We start from the raw sequence: 17,669 nt of genomic DNA, 5'->3' as shown, positions 1-17,669 counted from the left end.
AAATGCAAGTGATATTCTATACTATTTCCATGATCTTGGATCCACATCTGATTTGTGGGGGGAACTTTTTTTGCCTTTTTTGGCTTCCATCCTAGTCCTAATGTGCTCACACAACAGGAGCTACAACAAACTTAAAACATGTTTAAAATTGCATTTCTCATTTTCCAAAAAACAAGAAAATATACTTACTTCAGTATCATATTCATAGTTTCATTTCGATCTTTACCTTGAAACGGTAGCGTACCAGTAAGCATTTCAAACTGAAAAGAACAAATGTTAATCTAAATCAACATTTTTTCCCCCAATTGCTCAAAGTGTTACGTACTGTACTCCTTCATATTGCTACATTTGACATCAAGCTGAACTCCTAAGACATTATTTTAAAAGTTCAAATCAAATTGTTTTCACAGATAAATTACAAGATACCCGGAATGACAAAAGTAACGTAATGCTGATGTAGGAAGACTTTACAGCTAAAATTTGAAAACCCATTTACATTACAGAATCAGAACCTCTATAACCTAGCTTCGTCCTGTAGGAAAGCAGCAAGAAAAAAAGCAATTCCCAAACAATATTCTACTTTTAATTGTAGTGTCAATGTGCACACTTCAGGTCTACACCATTAGGCTGTCCTTACTGTCAGCATAAGGGCAAAGGCATGAGAATGGCAAAGGTTTGAGTACTGGCATTACTGACTTATTTTACTATGCGTCCCATGGGCTTACTTTTACAAAAATGCAATTAAAACTGCACCAAGAACTAAGCCTTCTGCGATTTTTTGTTTGTTTGTTTTTCAAAGTACCACATGAAATATATACAAGTTTCACACTTATTTATGAAATTCCTTCATTGCAACTGCCCAAAATATTTAAAGAGTACATGTATTCACGCATAAAACCTCTGAAGTTACTAACGAGTACTCTTTGCAGGGCTACACAGGTAAAAGGTAACTTTTGTTTGCATTAACTGTGATTTCAGCAGCAACTCAGTTAGCTACTTCTCCCCTCCCTCTGCCCAAGAGCCAAAAGCTTAAATGAAATCTGGAATTATTCTAAGCAGGTTATTTAACACCCGCTTGGGGCACAGGGAGTACGTGTGAGTGCTGTAAGCAGGGAAGCAGGGAACATACAGTACCATGAGCACACCAAAGGACCACCAGTCTGCACTCTGGTTGTGGCCTCGCCTGTTTACCACCTCGGGTGCCATGTATTCTACCGTACCGCAGAAGGAATAGGCCTTCTTCTCTTGGTCTACTGATTCTTTGCTGAGTCCAAAGTCTACAAGAGCATCACAAGGAGAGAGCGGGTGAAGAACGGAGGAGACGGGCGCCGCGCGCGCACCGCAAGCCCGACGCGAGACGGGGTCTGGTGGCCGACATCGAGACACATGGGATGTGCTCGTATCGAGCCACTTTAAATCATTAATCAAAGCCCTCTAAATGATTAAATTGAGGACAGGCAAGCAACACTGCTAGGCAAAACGTAGGCAATTCAACAGTTAAAACGTTATATTGGGATTCTACATGTAAGAGTTCTCATTTTCTGTTTGCTAGAACATGCTGCCCACTTTATTAATGCACAAAAAATGGATACAAGTGAAAGCGAGTTTCAAAGAGAACACAATCTGCATGGTCTGATATTACTGAATGATGCATAAGTAAAGTCAGGCTAAAAATAAAGTTGTTACATAAGGCAACATGCTTCTGCAACCTGAATCACAAGTTCAGTACAGAAAAGTCTTGCGTGTCTGCTCGTTTTATCTTCAGGATACGTTTTCTCCCCCTTATTTAAACAAGGCTATTGAACAGGAAGGTCCTTGATGTCGACCTGACTCTCCAGATGAGGCTCGAGGTTCCCTTTTATGAAAAGTATTTCTAATGACTAAACCTCTCGGTTGCTCTTCACACTTCTCAAAAGTGAGAATTTAAGGATTCCTCACTGATCCAGAAAGCTGTTTGAGAAGTGACTTCCAAGACCAACAGAGTTGGGGAAAAACAAAACAAAATCCCCCAAGCTAATCTTTCATTTTATTTCAACTGGAATTCAATTAAAAAAATACCACACAGAATTAAAAGTTACATTATTTAATCAACATTTCCTACATTTTCTCCTCGTTTTAAGCACTTGTGGACAATCAAAATGCCCCATCAGCAAAGTTTTTACAGGACACCAGGGATAGAAGTAAGAAGAGGGGAAAGCAATTCAGATGCTAAAGAAGTCCAAGGGAATTTTAACTAGAAATCAAATATTTTAATATGGATTTAAATATGTTATGTTTTCAAAGAAATCTCACAACTTAAAAAAAAAACAACCTTCAATATTTATAATTAATGAATACCAGGTCACTCCATGTTAGAAAATACGTGGCTAATAATCAGTTGTTTACAATAAGACTGTTGTGCCCATATATTCCAAAGGGTTTGTGAGATTTTAAATAGCTTTTAACACCAAAAATAACTGATCTTCATCTAAAAGGCATTTAATAGTTCATCTTGATGCAGGCCACTTTCTGTTCTGAGGAGTAGATTTGTTTTTAGTTACTAAAATGTCACTTGAACTAACCTGACCTCAAAGGAATCTGCTTAGATAGAAGAATCTGCTAAAGGACTACACTGATTCTTAAGATATTCTTCAATAAAAGTACTCAGTGATACATAAAACCAGTTGAATGAGAAGGGACATGGATTTATTAGAAGACAGAAATAAAATACTTTCTGAACGGCTAAATATAGATGTTATTCATACTCCAACCATCACCACACATCTCACTTGTAAATTTAAGTTTGTGTACAAATATTAAAGTGCTATGCTAATAAATGTTACGTACCTGTTAACTTGATATGTCCTGCTTCATCAAGCAAAATGCTGAAAATTAAAATTCACATTCACCAATAAAGACATGTTTACATAGAACATTCAAGTTCACTATTATATTTTATATCTTCTCCAACAAAAATACATCCGTTGTCTTAAGTATAATAATATTGGCTTATTACATTATTTTTCTAAAAAAATTAACTATTTTATGTAGTCTTACAAATAAGAAATAAAGTATATATATTTATATATTTTACATCTTTAAAATGGAGAATACAAAGCAATAAGCAAAGTACACGTAATAGTGGTAAAATACATTTTACTTTACTTTTCTGGCTTCAGGTCCCTGTATACAATTCCCAAGCTGTGAAGATGATCCAAAGCAAGGGCCAGTTCTGCGAGGTAGAATTTCACATCTTCCTCTGTAAACATAACCTAATAAGAACTGTATAGATTTACCTTCTGATCTTGTCTTCAGTTTTTAAAACTGTAATCTAAAAGAAAATACTTCTGTCTGCCTAGATTTAAAAAAATAACTTTAACGTGAACCTTATGCACTGACAAAATTCATGAATTTGCCTAACAATGCCTAATATGCAAGAATGGGCTAAACATCAAGTATACAAGAGAATTAACCTTTACACTTAAAACAAACAAAGCTTCAAGGTAATAAATTTAATTATATTTAGTCTTGCTCACCAGCAGTGCTCCTTCTAACACTATAGCCTACATAGACTGTGGGCTACCACTGCTTTCCACTGCATTGTAAAATTTGATAATATAATTCCTTTTATTGGGGCAGTCTCCAGGTTGACTGCAGCTTTGAATTCGCATTACCAATATTAAGTGGAAAAAGGACACAGAATGAAACAGTGAAATTAAAAATATACAAAAAGCAGCAATAAGAACGGAGGGAAAACATTCTGCCCTTTTCAGAAAAGAAAGGAAAAGGAAATAAAAAAACACCCCCTCCATACACACTGCAAAACAAAAAAAACTCTGAAATAGCAAAAAACTAACTGATCTTGCATCTAGGACACTTTATAGAGCTAAACTTCTGTCCCATATACTAAACAGGTTGCTTCTAGTCTTTATACATACAAATTATAACTGCTTTGGCTCCTGTCAGGTTCTACAAATTACACAAATTACCAGAGAAGCTAATAATCTTTGCAACTCCAAATTAAAACACACACATTTGTTCCTCATTTGTTGAAAACACCAGGACCATGGAGAAGAAGCACCTCAACTGCACAGTAAATGGCTAACAAAGCTTCTCTATAAATTAAAGCAACTGAACTTAATAATTTAGAAACAGACTGATTAGTTCTTTGAACTGCACATAAATAGGTACTCTGTTTTACTGGTAACAAGAAATATTCCCAATTTCCATAGTAACAAGAATTAGTGTTGTGTGAACAACAAAGCTGTTACATAAAAGAAACAGCACAGAAAGTTTCACCTTAATTTCACAAGAGCAAAGTTGATATTGCTTTTATCTATATGTACGAGAAGATAAAACCTTGGGTAGTGTTAGCCTTGCAAAACCAAAACGCAAATCACAAAAAGATGATGACTGGTGATCTGCAATTTTACAATGAGAGCTTCATTTAAAACTAACTTATGTCTTGTTATACTAAAATTTCTACTACAGATATACGATATCTAAGGAAAAATTGACCTCTTGCTCACATAATGTTTCGAAACCATTAGATATATACAAACAAAAATAATTGAAAACCTAGTTCATGTCTTACAGGTAATGGGGAGTTAAACCTCTTTCATCTCAAACAGGGGTCACGCACTCAATTCTGCCATATTAGAAAGTGTCCTTTTCTATGTATTAGAAATATAAAGATGGTCATTCTAGATTCAGCACTTAAAAGCTCTCTTACGGTGAAGTAGTTGGAAAAATTACTATTAAAAAATAGAGCTTTACGAAACATTGGCAGAGAAGAAAAAAGCACTTATTTATAAGTTGTTAATACTTATCCTCATATATGAGTATTTGATGACAAACACTTAAAAATAAATAGGCTGCATCATATTCTCTGCTCTGAAGCTACCTCCCCAGAAATCAAAAATAGAAATGAAATCGTTCCAGCAATATACCAAGAGTAGGTACAGGGGAAAGAACGTCTTTAAAATAATCAAAATTCTCACTTGGTGAGATTAATCGTTAAGACTTGTATAATAACATCATGAAATTTTACAGTCTAGTAGAAATCTTGTAAATACGGGCATTTATGATCACCTAAACTGACCATGAGCTTTGCGTACATCTTTTTTGCTAAATCTTAATGTATTTCAGCTAGGTTTCCAAGCAACAACATTTTTAGATAAAAGAATGGATCTATGTAGATATTATAAAGGAAACACTCTACTTATCAATATATATTGATGACACTGCTTAACGTTGTAGCCCACTATTCTAGAATACATAAGAAAAGTCCCACTAAGTTATTAAAAACTTGACTATGACTAGAATTAGGGGAAACGGCTATAGAAAACAATTTCGTATTGGCAAAAATAACATACAACGAAAAATCCTGTCTAACACTGAGCTGAGATAAAATTTTAGGTACTTACCTCTTTGGATAATCGTGTGAATACATCTCCTCCCCTGAGAAAATCCAATATTAAATATAGCTTCCCTTCAGTCTGAAAGGCTTAAAAAAAAGGAAAAAGTTTTATATGACAAAAATGATCTCTGAAATAGATGCTGAATGCCTCATAATTTCAGTATTTTAGTATAATAGAATACTTTGATTTTGCAACTGAAATAATTCAGCTGCATGTGACAAAAGTACATGAATTACTCAATTTTATGAATGATTACTTGCTTCTTCACAGAAAACAACCTTAGTCATAAGAGATTATTAAATATTGCTATTTCTCCTCTGCCAACAGAAAAGACCCTGATACTTCTGAATTATTATATTGTGATTTTACTCAATGAAAAGTAAAAACATCTAGAAAACTCTAAGTAGTTTTGCTCACAATCTTTAAGTACAGTGTATCTTATCTATGAATATTTTTGCCCAAAGTTGGAAGTCAGTCCATTAATTTTTTGCAAATCCAATATATTTCAAGCTGATGGCATTAATTTTAAAGAGGGGAAGCTATTAGCAAAAGTTAAAGGCCATCCCTCAAAGAGCTAGTCACTAGATACCAATGCTAAAATTATCCATCAATGGAGAATCTGGCTGGAGAAATGATGTGGCAGTTTGCCAATATAAGGACTGCAACTCAACAACAAAAAGTCACACATGCAGACCCCAAAAAGCCAAGGTAAAGGTGCCACAGAGCTTTCAGACCGTTTGGAATTGTACTTCTAACAAGTTATCAAATATTTACATTCTCTTTCGTTAAAGAATCCACATAGGCACTTTCATAGGGGCATGAAATCATTTAATGAAGAACTTGCTTTCATATTAACCACAAATGCTTTTACAATACTTCAAACACAGGAATAAGTTGTCGTGTAACCAGCACACCGAGAACATGGCTAATTAAACTTTCATATGACCAACTTAACATGTGCATTGGAAGGAAGATCTGATTGGAATTCCATCTAATTACAGGGGCCTAAAGGTTTTCAAAACATTGCTAGAGATTTACAGCTAAATACCATATATGTATTTGCATCCTAGTGGAAAAATTCCCAAGTTGACAACATAAGGGTCAAGCTATCTATATAGAGGGAATCCATATGAAATAGTTTCAAATATACTAGTGGTCTAAGAATCTTAACATGCAATTATAAAAGGAAAAAATGGTTGGCCTCAGGCAGCAAAACACTGGCTCTGCTAAGTTCTGCAGAGGCTATTTCAGAAAAGCAGTGAGACTTTAGTTTAAAAAAAAAAAAAAAAAAGTCACATTTTGTAATCAATTGCCATCATGGCAGAACACTTCCCCAAACAGCCTGGCCTAGTGTCATATTTTGAAAGACAGCAATATCTGTCCGTGTCTCGTTTTCTTATTCTTCAAGCATTATTCTTCTTACTCTTCTTTGGATTAACTAGCTTACTTAGCTGTACTTCACAGATCTACGGTTTAATGCACACCACTCCAATATCAAGAATAAGATTAGCAACAATTTCAAGTAGGGAAAAAGTTTAGCAAAAATAAATACCAACCATAGTGCAGTTTGACGATAAAGGGATGATTTACTTCTACTAATATATCTCTCTCCATTTTTGTACGAACTCTATCTCGAACTGAGAAAAAAGAAATAAGACTATTATTAAAAAATGTTATTAGGTATAATACAAATGCAGTTGAAAAATACAGAAAGCTTCAACTATTCAAATAATTATTTTCTCTACTACTCATTTCCTTTCTCCCACAAAATCTGTTTTTAGGCAACAAAATTATATTTTATTCCTCACCTACTCCAGGTTTGTCTTCATTTTTAACAAACCATTTTAAACTAACCTTTTTAAAAGACTGAAAAGTAAAAAAGTAAAATACTATTTTACATATTTAAGATCACTTTTTCCTCACTATCTAGGAACGTTTCATGTTTTTACACAGTGGAGTTGCCTGCATTAAAGGGCCTTCCAGAAGCTGGAACCACAGGTTTGCTGCTTGATAGGGCTCCCACAACAAGAGTGAAAAGTTCTGCATTGCAACGACTACAGTGCCCTAACCTAACAAAGATAGAAGGGAAATTGTTAATGAACCTAATTTGCTCTAGTATGAAGAAAAAAGCTAAACAGAATTCAATAATGCAATTTTCAACTTTGAAAGAGCATACTTTATCACATAATTAAAGCTACCTGGCCAGTTTAAAACAAACAAACAAAAAATCAAATACAAAGTTACAATTTAGTCTAAAAAAAAATCTGGCATCAATGAAAAACTATGTAGCCATTGCGAAATGAGATGTAAGATAGATACTTTTTAAAAAGTTTAAGAGATTCACAAGCCACTGAAAAGCTTTTTTTTAAGTGCTACTTAATAAGATACTCATACCTTTTAAAGAAGCTTTTTTCAAAACTTTCATTGCATAAAGTTGTCCAGCATCAGGCCCAATTATTTTCCTTACGAGGAAGACCTAGGAATATAAATGCCACATTTCAATCTGTCCTGCTGAAAGTATTCTATGTGAACACCGAAACCACCTGACCAAACTGCCCGGGGGTTAGTGCTCATACTAGCAAACCTCTGAGTTTGAGACACACAACAGGTTACACTAATGAATTCTGCAGGAGTGGCGAGACAGGAGCAAGGAAACCTCTGCATCTAAGGTCAAGGTACCTTTTCCCCTCTGGAACAGCAACCCCAACAGGTTTCCCTACTCTTTTCTTTCCAGAAGAGTTTTCAAACACACACAGCGCATGATCTGACACGAAAAAGTGGAGCATTAGAGATTAACGCGGTATGAACACGCACATCGCCGCTGACTAATATTCTAAATTAGAAAGCCTTCATTTCACAAAACTCGATGCATTTCTCTTCCTAAATTGTTATTAGGAGAGCAATTACTACGAAAGGTTTTTGTGGTAAATATTTACAAGCACAGAGAATGACAGGAATTATTTGTAATGGTCTTGGATCTTATTTTTATTCAATTTTCATTAGAGCTAGATTTATATATGCCTCCTTAGAAATATACACACATAAATATATATAATGGATATATTATTAAAATATATGTATATTTATTAAATCAAAAGCTTTTTGCATTCTAAATTAGAACTTCATGCACTGCCACTAATGTATGGGGCTAGGGAGAAAAAAAAAAAAAAAAAAAGCTTTGTCGTTATCAATCGTTTTGTTTTTGAAGTTTTTCCAAATGACTTATCTACAACCCTGCTCCCCTGTTATCACAAAGGGAAGAACTCAAGCACCACAAATTAAGAAAATATGCTGATTAATATACTGGTAATCATTCGCACTGAGGAATTAAAAGGTAGCAAGCACTGGCAAATATTTTAATGCATAACAACTAGCAGCTTGCAACAGTGCTAGGCATTCACACACACATTATGAATTCTAGCTAGGACGTAAAAAGCTGCCACCAAAACCCAGCATCAAGCAGCATGTATTTAAGTTTCAGTCAAAGTCTCTGTAAACCTGCACGTGGCAGCGATGCCAGGGTGGGTGGTGGCTAATCTAAACCCGTCTTGAGCAGACTAAGCCCAGAACATTACCAAAGGAGCTCAGCTAACGCACTGGAGCTTTAACACTGCTCCACAGGAGTGAGGTATAAACGGGGAGAGAGGGGCTGTAGAACTGCTGGGTCACAGCAAACAAATAATGTGTTTGCAAAAACCCCAAAGGGACATCCCTGGAAATGTGAGCTGGAGAGAGCAAACAGACATGGCGAAGGAAACAGCTATTAATCTGTTTTGCTTGTTTGCTCTTTAAAATAGAAAAGAGGAAATATTATATAAATTCAGCTCTGTTTAGAAGTGCCGTAGCTCTGGTGCACAGGTTTGCACAGGTTTTCTCCTGCCATAAGAAAGAGCAAACCAGAAGAACAGACCAGACAATCAGCTTTATGTATATTTCCAAAGAAGGAACTATTTTATAGATGTTGCAAGATTGACCTAGGATGTTTTAAAAAATAATTAGCTAGTTATATGTTATGATTAATATTTTAATTAGTGTTTCAAAACCATATGCGAGACATTTCATTGTTAATTTCACTTCTGAAGTGTAACAAGAAGTAGCATTGCAAAAAATGTACTTATGACAACAGAAAAGTCACTTATCTTCTATAACCTATTCAAGTAATTTTTCGCTTAATGTCTTTAGCTGCAGGCAATCTTCTGAATACAAGAAATTAAAACACTGAAATGTATTTCCCAGATTATTTACTGTCACTTTGGATAAGATGAAGCTACCACAATCATTCCACTGTACCTACATCAGCACTGTTTCCATATACTGGAAAAGTAGTCAAATATTCATACTGTGTCAAATACAATAATTAAAAGAGAAATAGAGAAGCCACAATCTCCTGAAGTGTTTATCCATGTTCATTACACAACTGGTGGCTCCCAAGCATCCATCTAAAAAAGATGGAAGACTATTTTGGACACAAGATGAAAAAAAGTTTGTATCTTACCTTTCCAAATGATCCCTGACCAAGAACCTTAAGTAATTCAAACTGTGCTGGATCTGCTTTCTCACATCCTTCTTTCACATGATGGGTAATAGGAATTTCTTTCACACTTCCCTCATCCTATTAGGATTATTTTAAAAGAGGAGAAAAAAAAAAAAAAAGAGAGTCCCAAATTAATCCTCTTACACATTTTTTATTCTTTTAAATAAAATACCTGAAATGGTAGTGAGGCCTCCAAAAAGCTGTACAAACTAAAACCATTTTCCATGCTTCGAAATAGCTGCATGTCTAAAAATTCAAAACTGAATTCAAAGTCTCATCCAGCTGAATAAAGCTCACTTCCTTTTGCTATAAATCCCACAACTAAAAATAGGCATGAGTTTTCTTGTATGAAAGGAATAAACTCAGATTTTAAAACTAAGCCCCAGATACTCTTTCATGCTCCACCTTTATTTCACGTGCCTTCAGTTTTCCCAGGGACGGCTTTCCTCATCTTTCCCTTCCTCAAACTATTCTTAATGAAAGCTTAACCAAATTTCGTCATTTTAATTAATTATTGCTTTTGACAGCAGCAAGTAATAAATATGGTCATTCGCTGTCGTAGCTAAAGGAACGTGCATCATGTGAAGATACGTGAGTCATCTTAAGAACCTCAAGATTTCCTTCATCTGAGTTACAGCACTCAGGGAAGGACGATCCAGTTCAAAGTCCTTCCTCATGAAGGACAGTGCTATGCTAAGGCAGGAAAGATTTAGGGTTCTGCTGATTTTTGCCTGTGACTCTTGCAAGATGGGGCACAGCAGCTATTATGAAAGCACAAACATCCATGATGAAAACAAATTAGACCATATATTGCAGCTCTATTAAATTTAAGGGGTATGAAAGAAACTTCTGGTAAGCAAAATAACCAAGATGTTGAAACAAGAATCCTTACATGTTAAGGCCAACAACAGCAACCTGAGCTTGAATGGGGGACAGGAAGGTAATCCTTCTGCCTTACAGAAAACATCAATTTCTTGTGCAGAGTGAATATAATCCAATGACAGCTGAAAATTCTGCCCAAATTGCACTACCTTCCATGTCTTTAGGGAATCCAGGTCAGCACTAACTGTCTTCTCCTTAGCTCTTCACCTTAAAGCTACTTTATTTTGCTTTCATTCAGGAAAAAAATAGCTGACACACTAATGATACATGGTCTACATTCCGGTTTAATTTCATCTACCTATGTTATATGCAAGACACACCTATCTTTTTTTTTTTTTTTTTTTTTAAAAAAACTTGGAAGACAGGTGAAAGTACTAGCATTGCAAGTTACTTGGTGACAGACAGCAGAAACTCCCCTCTTACACACCGAGTTGTACTATAATCTTATCTGTAGAAAAAGGTGAATACTCTATTGAGCGGTCTTTTTACTTGAATATTTTAATTTACATTCTTTAACACTGTGCACCTCTGCATGAGAGGAGATCTTTAAGAGTTATCTGCTCTTTTGTTTATCAACCACCTTGAATCATTAGCTTGTGACATCACATCTGGTTGCTGTGGAGACTGATAGAGTATTTCTAAATGTGAACTAAAGAGAAAAGTGTTTTCCATGCTAATAAAGAATAACTTGAGATATGTATTAAATGAGGGTTTTTTATAATAACTTTTAGCTTTATAAAAGATGTTTATGTAACTGCACTGACTTAACTACCATTAAAGTGCTTGAAATTGCCATGACTGAAGTATAAAAAGATGTCAGGATCATCAACAAGGAATGAACAGGAAGAGCTGAATGGAGATATAAATATAGTGTGTATATATATATGTGTATATATATAGTGAGCTTCATTTTTATTTCTTGTTGAGCTTCCAAGAATTGCAAGTTTGGATACCTGTTGGGCAGCAGCTCTTTTCCAGGGCTCAGGTAAAAGCTCTCAACAAGTTGCCTTGCAAAAGAGGCACCTTTTTCCCAGCAGGTTAAGCCAAGGGAGCACTGGGAAAAATGCCACAATTGGTTTGGGCTTTTTGCCACCTTTCTAAGTTTCAACTTGACTGGTTTATCCATCCTAGCACCCGACAAACTCTGCAACAACCTTTTGGCTCGGGCACAGTGAAAGACCGATACGCAACCCGTTGCTCATCTTTAATCTGCAATCACACTAATGAGCCACTAATGTCAGCACATATCAAGGGTACTTACATGGTAGGAATATGGTTCGCCTTCTTCCATAGGCTCATCTGCCATTTTAAGGCCATTCAGCTGGAGAAGGGAATGCAGAAGAGAAAAAAAAAAAAAAAGAAAAGAAAAACAGCAACCTTCAGGCCAGTTTCAAACAGGTGCAAAAGTTCATCATTTGATAGAAATACATTATAAAGCACATAAATGAAATAAAGGAGTTTTGCTGTTCTATTTTTAAAATTTCAGTTTCAAACAACAACAAAATACTACTTCACTTGATACACCCCTTTGCAAAGGCTGTTCCGTGGTGTTACTTAATTTGAATTAATTTAAAATACTTCCTCTAGGAGCTACAGGTACAATTCATAAAGGAAGTCACTAACACAAATGCTTCGTTTACAAAGTCAATGTTGCAGACGTCTCTGAAAACCTAAATTCTGCTGTTGAAAATTAATTTGAAGTTTAAGGAGAAAAGATTCTAGGGTGAGGCGGGGAGAAGTACAAGGGAAGGAGAACACATACAGCCCAGAGTACTCTGTATATAAGAAAGCATTTAGGAATGAGTTACCCATTTCCTTTGAGTATTATTTGCACCTGGACAGAAGCAAACACATGCCACCTTCTTAGTTAAGAATATCACTTACCAACTCACAAGCAGTTGCCTTTCCCAGCCCCACTTCAACCAAGAGTAAAAAAAATAAAGCCAAAGTCAGATTTTTTTTAAAAAAAATCTTAATTTATAAAGGTAAATTCAATCTCTCCTTACATAATAATTCAATGCAGTCTAACAATTGAGACTTTAAACATACAGAAATGAAAAGGTCATGTTCTGTTTCAACATGCTAAGTATTAATTAAAACTGGAAATATCTGATAAAATGGGTGAAGGCAATTAAGGATTTTACCAGAGATAACTGCTAATTTATTTATATGTCAACTGCTCAGTAGCTCTACCTTCATGTGGCACAGAACCCTACAAGAAAATATTATATAAAAATACCATCAGGAAAAGAAAAAAAAAAAAGTTATTTGAGCTTCCTCAAAATTACACAGAAGTTCAAGCAAGAAGTTCTGTAATCAGGTAATAACATTGCTTCCTTTGACTCAAAACACACAGTCTAACATATTCAAAGATGGAATGTGATGATTATCAGTATGCAGACCGGTAAAACACGGGACTATAAAGAATCCTGAAAGGCCACACAGGCCCTATTAAAAAAATAAGTAAAAGCACCACCACACACACACACTTGACAAACTGGTAGGGCAGTAGGGACAGGTTTAGGACACAGCGATTGCATCACCCAGGCAAAACCTCTACCACCTGCTCTGCTTCTTCTGAAAGAACTCTTGATTTCAAATAAATCTGGAGAGCTCAAGTCTTAGATTAATAAACTTATTTTAAAAAAGTAAAACTACAGCTCCAAGTTTTATCAAGATACTAGCGCTTATTTTTGGACTATTACTTAATTTGAAAAAACAGAAAGCAGTACAGCATTGGATTGCTTTCACTGCTTTAAGTTTTTATTTATTCCCTACTTTCTCAAGCCCCTCCAGTCATTAGCCCATTAACAAAGGTTTTGAAACTTTACATACACTACAGAAACCGATATACTACATTGAGGCTTTTTCAACAAAGCTTTGCCAAATTAGATACCCGAAAGGGGAAAAAACGTACAATTATGCTTATCAGCTAACTGAATGCATCAAGTCGTTATAACCCCAAAGCTCAGACCAAACAAACTCCAACCTCATTTCCAACAGCTCACTGCCACATGGATCTCTTCCACAATATTCCTAGATGACATCCAGGTGAGAATCAATGCAGAGACCACCGAAGTTAGTTCATAAAACCTGCCTGGAACTGGTAAGGAAAAGCCTTTCCACTCTGGATGGTCAGAAACAGCATACAGTTCTTCTCTCATAGACTTCACCAGACACACACAGCAATAATTTGAACTCAATGTTTATTTTTTTCTCTTTCAAATATAGTCAACATACTCCAATCTTTGTTATTTAAAGTTAAGACCTTAAAGCTATATACACCAGCCAGTAGAACTGCAAATACACTGAAAACAGTAGTTTAACTCCAGGCAGTCGGATACAGAAAGTGTCGCTGCCTGAATGGGATTTTGACCCAAAGCCCAGCACGTTATTTGATCTACCCACTTTCCCAGCGCACAATACACGCACACTTTTAGCTTTCTAGTGATTCACATATAGTAAATATTGGATTTTTTTTATGGCAGGTAATCAAATGTTATCTTAATTAGCAATTTCCTATCATATACTTTTCCCCTTCAATAATGCCTTTTTTTTTTTTTTTTTTTTTTTTTTTTTTACTGTCCAGTCTTTCCACAATAACAAAACTGGGATGTCTGCCAACTTTTGGCCCAATAAATTTTGTATTCAAGTGTGTAAATCTACTTTTATCTTCTGTCATGTGAGACTATACTTTAGCTCATTGATTTGTGAACCCTAATTGCCATTTGCTAAATAAATCATCGAACTGAAAGCCAAAATCTAGTAGTTCTAAAGAAACCACAAACTTGTTAATTATTCAGTTAAAAAATGTCAATTTCAAAAGTCAAGTCATTATATTTTTTATAGTTACTTATATTGGCTAGGTTTTAGTAACTGAAAGTGTCCATTCATATATTACACAACATCAAAATTCTTATTTAAATTCTACCTTTATTGAAAGCAAATACAGAATTGTGCTTCTGCAGATGATCAGAACCCCTTTTAGGGATTTATTCAAACATTTAAGCACAAATATATATTTAGAACAAAACTATTTTAACCTCTAAGTAATATCTCACTAGATACCTACGAACACACAAATTAAATTTATCTTTGAGAATTAGATAACACACACACATTTCTTTACAGTAAGCAGGTGAAAGAAGGTGAGTACCATTATTCTGAAAGATTTTTTCATCCTCAAACCACCTAGTTGTTCAATACTTCCAATACTTAGAGTTTTCAGTTCATAGTAAAAGTTTAGTAAAACCGAGACATTTAGAAAAGTGGTATCAACATTTTCCAAATAAAATTTGGGAAGGTAATATTCCACACTGTTGATCAGTAAAAATTAGCAGAAAATACTAAATAAAATATGCAAGAATAGAAGCTAAAAGGCAAAGACAAACCAGCAAGCATACGAACAAAACCCCTTACTTTTCCACAGGTGCCGGTGAAAAGACCCAGTCCTTCAGTGCCCAACTGCCTCTGAGGTTACAGGGTGCAACCTGCCTTCTAATTTAAACTTGCTGCTGTGGCTGCAATGGATCCCATGACTGGCTGAGATTCTACCATATTACCTTGGGCATGTTTTTCCCTCTAATGACAAAACAGAGGAATCCCAGTATTACTAAAGATTAGAGGCTCCTTTTTTTAAATAAAACATTAAGGATGTTTCAATTGTTTACTTGGTAAATGCCTCATTGTTCAGTGGGTCAAAGGAGATGAGCAAACGGTCAAATGCCCAATCACAAGAAAAACAGCAAAGGTCTTAAGAGTCGTTCATTATTAGAAACTCCAATTATTTTGATAAGACTTAGAGAAACTACTTTGAAAAAAATAATCATTAGAAAAATTCAAGTTGTTCCTCACTTGTTTCAAGCTGTATCTGTAGAGAGTTTGCATTATTAATTCAGTTAGCAGTATATCAGCCTACTCAATCTTATTTCCTCATATTTGCTTGAGAAAGTTTTGTTTTCTGTGCACAAACAGGCGAGGGCATTTATTATTTTTAAACAATGCCTACAAGTTGCTGTAAGCATAACTGAAGCTTAAAGGAATTTGTTCTTGTTATAAAATACCCATGATCTCATACAACAGATAATTCTTTTGAACTATAGCTACTGTTACTGCACACAGGTGCCCGAGTTGGTCCAACGCTGGGTTACCTGGGCCAGGCTGCTTTCAGGAAGGAACAATCTCACATAGCACAACCCGAGGTGAGCGATAAAGCAGTGTTCTTAGGGTGACAAGACACTGCGATCTATCAACTAAAGCTGGGGTTGAAAGGGACCTCTGGAGATCACCTAACTCAGCCCCCCTGCTCAAGCAGGGTCATGGAGCACAGGCTCCCAGCACCCTGTGCTGGGACAGACAGACAAAACTGTCTGGACAGGGTTTGAGCATCTCCAAGGATGGAGACTCCTCAGCCTCGCTGGGCAACCTGCTCCAGCGCTCTGAAACCTTTGCAATAAGGACGTTTTCCACTTGTGTTCAAAAGGGCAGTTAGATCCCTTCCATCATCAGAGATTAAGGGAGAGCTGCACACATCTCAGTAGTTAAAGCTGTAAGAAGACATAAAGCTAGCCATAAACACTGAGATCACTGAGTTAATAAAGGACTTGATTTCTTTTTTTTCCCCCCCACTACTCACAATCTGGGAGCAAACTGTGGTTCCATAACATAAGTGTATAAAACAGCACTCCAGAGAGTGGGTTTAATGGCATTTACAAGTATATTGGAAAAGAGTAAGATCCAAAATTTATAAAAACAGTGTATTTCAAGATTCATTCTTAACGTAATGAAGAATTACATCCATGTGAACAGGGAACATCTACGTACTGTGAGCTGATAAATCATAACAAGCTTCTACTTAGAGTTACTGTGAAGTTTCTCTGGAGCTTTCCTGCAGGCACTCAGGTTGGCTATGACAAACAGACCTGTCACTGTCAGTCCTTTTAGAGATTCAGATCTCCACAGCAGATTTCTAAAACCACCTTCAAAACCAGCATGCCAAAACGCAACTATTATTACATTGCAGCACTTTTCAGTGCATAAAGACACTCATTGTTTTCTGTTTAAGAGTATTAATGTGCTTATTTTTTTTCGTCTTTTAAGAGAGCTGTTTTTCATAAGTCTTTATGAAACCTGCACGTTGTTGCAATAGCTGAGGGCACTTAATTCTCAAGTTACATGCAACTACTATTACTTGTTTTTTTGCAACACAACAGCACCTAACTGAGGGATGTTCAGAGATAAAAAAAAAAAAAAGGGAAAAAAAAAAAGGTAGCTGAGTCATTCACGTCACTGCCAGCAATTACTCACAAAGACCTTATGCAACTATGACAAAAACTCAGTGGCCTTTGAAGGACCAGGAGCAAAACATGCTTAAGAAGAAGGACTACAAACACTGGCGAAAATAAGAGCTGCATTTATTTGCATGGACATGAAAAACCGATTGATATGTACAACAGTAGCAAGGTTCTACTCATGAGCTTACCTTTAAGGCAGCTGCTTCGAACATGGTCAAGTTTTATAACCGGATAATTTCTAGTCACTCTGTTACCCTGGTCCTGTTATTTCCCTGTCAATTGCAGCCTATGAAGCAACTATTTATTTAAGTATGTATTTATTTTATAAGTAAGAGATTGCAGGTATGCATTTCACAATCCTCATAAGTAGCAAGCAGCATATGTTTTAATTATCAAATATATTTCCATTTTAAAGGCATACAACACTACTACTATTAAAAATATTACTACCTTTAAATAAAGGCTATTCATATGTTCTCAGTAATTTCCCCCTCACTCCTGTCCCTTTGCTTCCCTTTATCTCTAGAAACTTCAGAAGGAATAAGAAAAGTTAAGTTTCAG

The 17,669-nt window shown here is 35.6% G+C and overlaps 1 protein-coding gene across 1 annotated transcript in view; it reads right to left on the bottom strand.

Moving 5' to 3' along the window:
- Window positions 1-17,669, bottom strand: part of LOC104569121 (ribosomal protein S6 kinase alpha-6) — a 33,737-nt gene that overhangs the window by 12,850 nt on the left and 3,218 nt on the right. The window contains exons 2-10 of the mRNA XM_088538503.1: window positions 12,077-12,136; window positions 9,895-10,011; window positions 7,794-7,875; window positions 6,956-7,036; window positions 5,406-5,485; window positions 3,145-3,251; window positions 2,827-2,864; window positions 1,135-1,277; window positions 190-260 (exon numbers count right to left, since the gene is read on the bottom strand). Coding sequence (XP_088394629.1) covers window positions 190-260; window positions 1,135-1,277; window positions 2,827-2,864; window positions 3,145-3,251; window positions 5,406-5,485; window positions 6,956-7,036; window positions 7,794-7,875; window positions 9,895-10,011; window positions 12,077-12,136 — 779 coding nt within the window. The remainder of the gene's footprint in view (window positions 1-189; window positions 261-1,134; window positions 1,278-2,826; window positions 2,865-3,144; window positions 3,252-5,405; window positions 5,486-6,955; window positions 7,037-7,793; window positions 7,876-9,894; window positions 10,012-12,076; window positions 12,137-17,669) is intronic.

The sequence above is a fragment of the Tinamus guttatus genome, unplaced genomic scaffold, assembly GCF_059628265.1.
Source record: "Tinamus guttatus ecotype Peru unplaced genomic scaffold, ASM5962826v1 Tinamus_guttatus_pri_ptg001087l, whole genome shotgun sequence".
NCBI lineage: Eukaryota > Metazoa > Chordata > Aves > Tinamiformes > Tinamidae > Tinamus > Tinamus guttatus.
This window is presented reverse-complemented; position numbering and strand designations above follow the sequence as displayed.